Below are 7,213 nucleotides of genomic sequence, written 5' to 3'. Positions count from 1 at the left end.
TAAAATATACCAGTTTTATCCATGTGTGTCAATATTTAACCAATTTCACAGCGTCTTCGCATCTTTCCCACAACAGTAAAAATAGAAAACAATTCCATGAATAAGCCCTAGGAGTTCATTTATTTGGCATTGTATTTTACTGCCCTCAAGTGGTTAAAGGTGTTAGTTGTCACGCTTTTCTGTCATGGAGACTGCAGAATGGAGGTCGTTAGCTGAAGTAGGTCACTGGATATGCATTTCTGCAGCAGAAAATTTGCAGTACGTTCCGGTTACACTTGAAATGTTGACACTTTTTTCTAATGTTCTTTACATGACTGTTATATTTTTGGAATAGGGACTAACATTTTTGTATATGCTGTCTTATATATTCTTCTTATAGTAGGGACTTTTTAATCTAAATGTAAGGAATACATTAAGGCACCTGGTCAGCTCTGGTCACTTTTACTCTTTCACAACTGTATCGTTTAGCCTTATTAGGTGATATATCGGTGTTATATGTGTTACACTTTCTTTGGTGTGGTGGATGCAGAGTAGTTTAAATGCACTTTATTCAGTATAATTTGATGGTACATTTTGTAAATTAAGTAGATATTGTATACAAAAGAAATTTACACTTTGACACAATGGTCCAACTATGAAAAACATTCCATGTTTATCTGTTCACCAAAAAGTGTTTATTTTTGCAATTGGAACAATTTTGTTTGTGATAGATGTGACTCAGATGCAGACACTTGAAGTGTAGTATGTGGAATAAAATATTTATTTCAAAACATGCTGTCTTTCTGACTCACTTCCTGTCTGTTTTCCTACAATTAAATTGCTAAGAAAGGTTCAATATATCGTTGTGCCTATAATATTGCAGTACATCCCAATATATCATATCGTAGCCCCCGTATCGTGTACTTATCATATCGCTAGATTCCTGCAAATACACATCCCTAATTTATATGTGTGTATGTACTGTATATATGCAGTATTTGTTCTTTTGTTTAAAAAAAGAGGCACTGCTCTGTGTAATGAATATAGTATATACAGCTTGTATTGTCTAATATAATATTGATTAACTGTTGATACTTTCATTAGTATACATTTATCTTCTACCACTCCTATCTGCTAGAAAAGCTCAAATTTAACAGAATGTAGCAAGAAGAATGCCAGGTGTGCAGTAAATGTAAAGTACATTTCTTCATAAGAGCTGCTGTAATGTTTAAAAATGTTGGTATAATAATTTTTTTTTTTAAATCGACCCTTCTATTTATAATTGTATTCTTTAATCTGTGGGAACAGTATAGTTGTTATTACATTTACTTTCAGTTAGACAAATTCAATGTAACGTTTAAAGGTGGGAATATGTAAAGAGGGAGGGGGCACAGCTAACGTCGAAATTCTAAGCGTTATTCATCGGGGTACAACGCCAGACTTAAAAATAATTTGGACGGGGAAAATAAAGGTTTAAAATGCGGCTTACTGTGCTGATGGTGCATGTGTTTAAAGATGTGTGGATATTCCGGAGCCTAGCGTCATTCGGTCATCAGCCAATCATCTTTGTTCTACTGCAGCCAATAGCATTACGTCACGAAGTAAAACAGGATGTAAGTAATACCAGATGCTAACGCCGCAACTTATTGACAGGGAAACAAACGAAATTCACCTCAGTGAACAACGTAGCTTTATTTTTTTCATCAGAGGTCGCCTGGGACGTTAAGTATTACGTTATTAACTTGAAGATTAACTTATTAAGACTACCGGTTTCCGTGTATCGCCTTTACTAGCAAAGCGGCTGACAGGCTAGTCGGCTCGACGCAAATGTGATTGTTCGCCGACAAGGGAAAATACACAGAGAAGACTGCGTCCAGGGCGAGGAGAAGGAGATATCTCATCGACATGAGTGAAACTATTGCAAGGTACTGAACACCTTAGTAGGCTTCCACTTGGAGTACACATTTGTTAGGAGTTTATCCTAAATTTAGTTACATCAAGTGTTAGCTAGGTGTCGGATGTCGGATTACTGCATATGGGTAGGTGTTGTTCGTGGTTCTTTTCTTAAATTAGGAAGGTTCACAGGAAATATGCATCTGTTGTCATTTCCTACACAGCCAGCGGTGAAGCAGGCTCCTGTATTTTCACTAATGGATCCACATTGATAAAAGACGACAACCTCCAAAAACTGGAGACTGTGGCAGACGCGTAGACAGATCAGTGTTGGTGGTTTCTAAACTTCAGTCACATGACAAATTCTTTCAACTGAAAACTTCCCTTAACTATGATCAGACCAGTCCCTACATTCACACTGTTTACCAGTAATCGTTTTTACGATGTTGAAAATGGGCTCATTTCTCAGTGTTTTGTACATTGTAAAATAAGGACCGAATTATATTAACATGGTAATCCCACCATCATAACATATTTTGATTTCTTTTTTACTAATACTTGAAACCACACATCCAGCATCTAGTTTGCTTGTATATTTTTTTATGAACTAATTTTTACTCCTTCTTTTGTGTATTTACCAGTATTGTAGTGGGAAGCATCAGAGAGCTGTGAATGCTCTAGAGGCATGAACTCTGTTTCCCCAAGCACAGCATACTACACCAGGGGCGTGATGCAGGATGAGCTGGTTGAGAAAGGGAGACAGCAGGCCATGGAGCGGCAGGGCAGCTGTAATCGTGTGCCTCCTCAGGCTTCAGAGTCCAGGAAAGAGGCGGCTGAAGAGCCAGACGAGATGGACAAATTGAAGGCAAAACTCATGTCAGCGTGGAACAACGTCAAATATGGTACGTTATTATTTCAGTTGTTATTCAAAATTATGTCCTTTTTCCTAATGTTTGCTTCGCCACATCCTTCACTCACTGTCATTCTCTCTGCTCCACTGTCTGTAGGGTGGACTGTTAAGTCTAAAACTTTTTTCAACAAGATTTCACCCGTGACTGTTTTGGGACACCAATATCTGCTGAACAGTGAAGGTATGTTCAGGACCATACATATCTTCACCGAGAGTGAAACATGAGTCCAACTGATCAGGGGTTGTTGATGTGAGCCTTTGATTTTTTTTAGCATTTTTATATTGCTTCATATTATACTGTACTTTTGCAAAAAAAAACAACAACAAAGTATGGTGAAAAACAGTGTGTCATTTTCTTTTGTCTCATCTGTATTCCAGATGAAGTAGAACGTTTCCGATTGGCGTTTGTATCCAGGATCTGGCTGACCTACAGGCGGGAGTTCCCTCAGCTGGAGGGGTCCACATGGACCACCGACTGTGGCTGGGGCTGCATGCTCCGCAGTGGTCAGATGCTTCTGGCTCAGGGACTATTAGTACATTTGATGCCAAGAGGTTTGTGTCATCGTCTGACCACGTCACTCTTTTCCTAATTTTCCTTATTATTACATAGACATGAATAAACTGACACTTTAAACTCACAGACTTTGTGCCAAAGAAGAAAACTTTTCTACAAATGGTGTTTCTAATTTTAGGACACGTGGTGAACATGTCCTGAAATTAGAAACATTGTCAACATTTCGGCCTGTTGGTTATTATATTAAATTGTCCCTTTTTTGTCATTTAAATATTTCGGCCTGTTGGTTATTATATTAAATATGTTTTGTTTCTGTTTTATTAGCTTCTAAATGTGTTTTTTGTTTTCATAAATAACAGATTGGATTTGGCCTGATGCTCACCAGTTTACAGATGTGGACTTTGAAGTGTTCAGACCACGCTCCCCAGCTCGGGCTGGAGGGGTCCCCATCCCTACTTTTGGGTCTCCGCGAGGATCAAATAACCCTGAAAAGACTATTCCCAACGACCAAGTGCTCAAATGCAGTCAGAAGAAGAGGCCTGAGTATGCGAGGGACAGACAGGCAGAGCAGGTTCACCACAGGCTGGTCACCTGGTTCGAGGATCATCCCCCGGCACCTTTTGGAATTCACCAGCTGGTGGATATCGGTAAAGCTTCAGGAAAGAAGGCTGGTGACTGGTACGGTCCCTCGGTGGTGGCTCACATATTGCGGTAAGATGTGTTGCTAACTTGCCTCCATGATTGTCTGATTGACTCCCTACTCATAACATGTGCAAATTGGCTTATATTTCCACCTCAGCTCATAAGAATATGTCTCAAAAATGCAACTCTTTATTTCAAGATCTGACCACAATTTGGTTGTAATACAGTTTTTTGTTGTTTTTTTCTGTGTGTCCACATGAAAGGTGATATGCTGTCCACAAAATATTTACATTTATAAAGTTTGATTTCTTTTTTTTTTCCTTCACAGGAAAGCAGTAGCAAAAACCTCTGCTCTCCATAACTTGGCTGTATATGTGGCCCAAGACTGTACAGGTGAGAACAGCAGTCATCTATGTCCATAATGTTTAAAAATGTCTTTTAAGGAAGTCTCTTCATGTGGCCCTGTCTTCTTAGGGCCACATGCTGAAATGTTCATTATTTGTCCTGAACTTTACAACACATAAACTGCTGTAATCATACAATTCACAAGGTCACAGTATTTTCTTTTTTGTTCCTGGCCAAAGACTTACCACCCCTACATTTTTTTCCCTAGTGTACAAGGAGGATGTAGTTCGTCTGTGTGATCTACCACTGAGCCAGACTTCCTCTGATGGATCCAGCCAAGCCTGGAAGTCTGTGATCATACTGGTCCCTGTCCGACTGGGGGGTGAAACCCTCAACCCCTCTTACATCGAATGTATCAAGGTCTGTCTGTTCTGCTTCATACTGTACATTATATCCACACATCTCTTGGATGGTGTAACTCTGCTGAAAAGTCAGTAAAATAATTACTGATGTTGAATATGATTCTAGAATCTCTTAAAGCTGGAGTGTTGTATTGGAATAATTGGAGGAAAACCTAAGCATTCTCTATATTTCGTCGGCTTCCAAGGTGAGAAAACTTTGGGTTTGGAATAAAATAGATATATATTTATATTTACATAGAGGGATATTTGACAATTTAAAATGTTTGAGTGTTTGAAGTAGACATGCACTGCACACAGTTAGTTATAAAATAGTTTAACAATGAGTTTAAATAAAACTGGTCTTTCCTGCTTCACTATTGTTCAAGGCTAGTGTTGCTTGTACAGCAACACTCTGTTCTGCTTGAGGCAACGTGATTATAAGGAAACTGACTCAGCAGAGTTGCGTTAAAATGGAACAACGTTGTTATAGTCAATAGTGTTTTAATTTAGTGAATTCTTGTATGAATTAAGTTAAAATGTTCAAAATGTTTTTTTGGCTCAGTGACATGTTCCTGGTGTCCAGCCCTGTAACAGTGAACCTGGAAGGACTACAGCCAGTTAGACATTGAGCTCACGATTGGAGCAGTGTTGTGTCGTATTAATGTTGTTTTAATGTTGTGTTGTGTTAAAGAAGCACTAAAAACTCCCTGAAATCCGTTGATCACTGCTTGTCTGTCTGTCTGTATAGGTACAGCGACAAGTCTAACTGCTAAGATTTGTACTGAGAATACATATTTGTTTTGCTGCTCTTTTTCCTGATACTGATTGGACAGTCAGCATATTGTATATTTAGCCTTAATGAATGGTAGATAATTTTATTCTAAATAATTTTAGGTAGTGTTTTAATAGTACTGAGTGGATGTCATGAATCCACTCATCATTCAAAAACTAACATGCAGGTGTTAGGTATTAAAACAAGTTTGATCATTAAAACATTATTAAAAACTTGACTTAACTGTGGTATTTACAGCTACAAATCTGTGTGTATTTATTTGTTAGTATGTAAAACATTACACTTCCATTCTGTCTGTTTGATTTTTCTTTTACCCATTCTTTTTCTGCCTGTCAGATGAGCAGCTGTTATATTTGGATCCTCACTACTGCCAACCTGTGGTGGATGCAACACAAGGCAGTTTCTCTTTGGAGGTAAACACTACTGCCAAAATAATGCCCACGTGACAAAAAAAAATGCAGCCAAGCTTTCTTATAATGGCAGCGTGTTTAATCATGACTGGAAGACATGTAACACACACACACACGTCTCTGCACAATATGCAGAAAAATCCCACTAAAACACTCCAAACTGTCATCACTTTTTTTGACCTCATGTACCTAGTCCACCACACTTGGAGAATCTCTGATCTTCATATTGTTATTTTCCTCCTGTGCCCCTTCCTTTCCCCCCACCCAGTCCTTCCACTGTAGCTCTCCCAAAAAGATGCCCTTCAACCGCATGGATCCCAGCTGTACCATTGGCTTCTATTCTAAAAACAAGAAGGATTTTGAGTCTCTGTGCTCTGCTGTTAATGTGGTGAGTTTAACCATCGACTCATTATTTTCACTGTTCATCTCTTGTTATTGTCTTACATGAGTTGAGGTTTTTTTTTCTACACTCACAGGCTCTGTCATCATCCGAAGAGAAGTACCCCATCTTTAGCCTTGTAGAGGGAAAAAGCCAGGATTATGGATTGGAGGGCCACAGCAGCAGCAGCAGTCACAGTGGATCCAGTGAAGCTCATATTTTGCCCCAGAGTCGCGTGAGCACAAGTAACAACAGAAGAAACAGTGATGAGTTTGTCTTCCTTTAATGCTGCCTGTAGGATGCGTTCTCAGCTTTTACCAGTAGGGGGCAGTATCGGTAAATCGCCTTCTTAAGAGAAGAACTCTTCTGTTACTCAAACACCTGAGAACATTTGGATACATACCATACATATCATTTCTATGTGTATCCCAGTGATGGTGAACTAGCCTGACGTCCCCTGGCTGGAATAGGACAAGCTGGACTCACTCTGAATAGTGTTACACTATTAAGCTCACTGTTCTAGTGAAGGGTCGTCCATTGTTGTTTTTGTCTTGTTGTTTTATGTACCCACAGCTGTACATCTCTTCTTTATTTATAAGTGTGTGAGTAAGTGAGGGGTAAGTAAAGGTAACATGTTGTATTTAATAGTTGTACTGATATATTTTTAAGTCACACTGCAACCACGAAGGTTTAACATTCGTCCAAGCAGCTATAAACCTGTATTATTTTGCACACTGGTTGACCACAGGTGAACAGTAGACCTTAGTTTTTAGGTCCCCAGAAATCTACAAAACTCACAGAAGACAAAAGATTATTGCTTATGAAGAGGTCAAGAATAACCCTTCAGTTGACTTAACTATGGAATTGGATGCTAAAAAATAAACCATAATATTTTCGTTTTTTAATACTTAGTGGTATTGCTTGGCAATCCTGTCTGAGCTTTTACC

The 7,213-nt window shown here is 38.8% G+C and overlaps 1 protein-coding gene across 1 annotated transcript; it reads left to right on the top strand.

The window, feature by feature from the left end:
- Nucleotides 1–1,543: 1,543 nt before the first annotated feature.
- atg4da (autophagy related 4D, cysteine peptidase a) lies at nt 1,544–6,847 on the top strand. The gene is made up of 11 exons (XM_008317344.3): nt 1,544–1,904; nt 2,514–2,774; nt 2,880–2,963; nt 3,161–3,334; nt 3,656–4,007; nt 4,267–4,331; nt 4,552–4,703; nt 4,812–4,890; nt 5,814–5,890; nt 6,156–6,275; nt 6,364–6,847. The coding sequence occupies exons 2-11, from the start codon at nt 2,558–2,560 to the stop codon at nt 6,550–6,552; spliced, it is 1,509 nt and encodes a 502-aa protein (XP_008315566.1). The 5' UTR covers nt 1,544–1,904; nt 2,514–2,557; the 3' UTR covers nt 6,553–6,847.
- Nucleotides 6,848–7,213: the final 366 nt, after the last annotated feature.

This window comes from Cynoglossus semilaevis, chromosome 9, assembly GCF_000523025.1.
Source record: "Cynoglossus semilaevis isolate Cse_v1.0 chromosome 9, Cse_v1.0, whole genome shotgun sequence".
NCBI classification, from domain to species: domain Eukaryota; kingdom Metazoa; phylum Chordata; class Actinopteri; order Pleuronectiformes; family Cynoglossidae; genus Cynoglossus; species Cynoglossus semilaevis.
This window is presented reverse-complemented; position numbering and strand designations above follow the sequence as displayed.

Coding starts and splice junctions, on each gene's coding strand:
- atg4da (XM_008317344.3), top strand. CDS start 2,558: ATGAACTCTGTTTCCCCAAGCACAGCATACTACACCAGGGGCGTGATG. Junction 2,964..3,160: donor ATATCTGCTGAACAGTGAAG/GTATGTTCAGGA, acceptor TCTGTATTCCAG/ATGAAGTAGAACGTTTCCGA. Junction 4,008..4,266: donor GTGGTGGCTCACATATTGCG/GTAAGATGTGTT, acceptor TTTCCTTCACAG/GAAAGCAGTAGCAAAAACCT.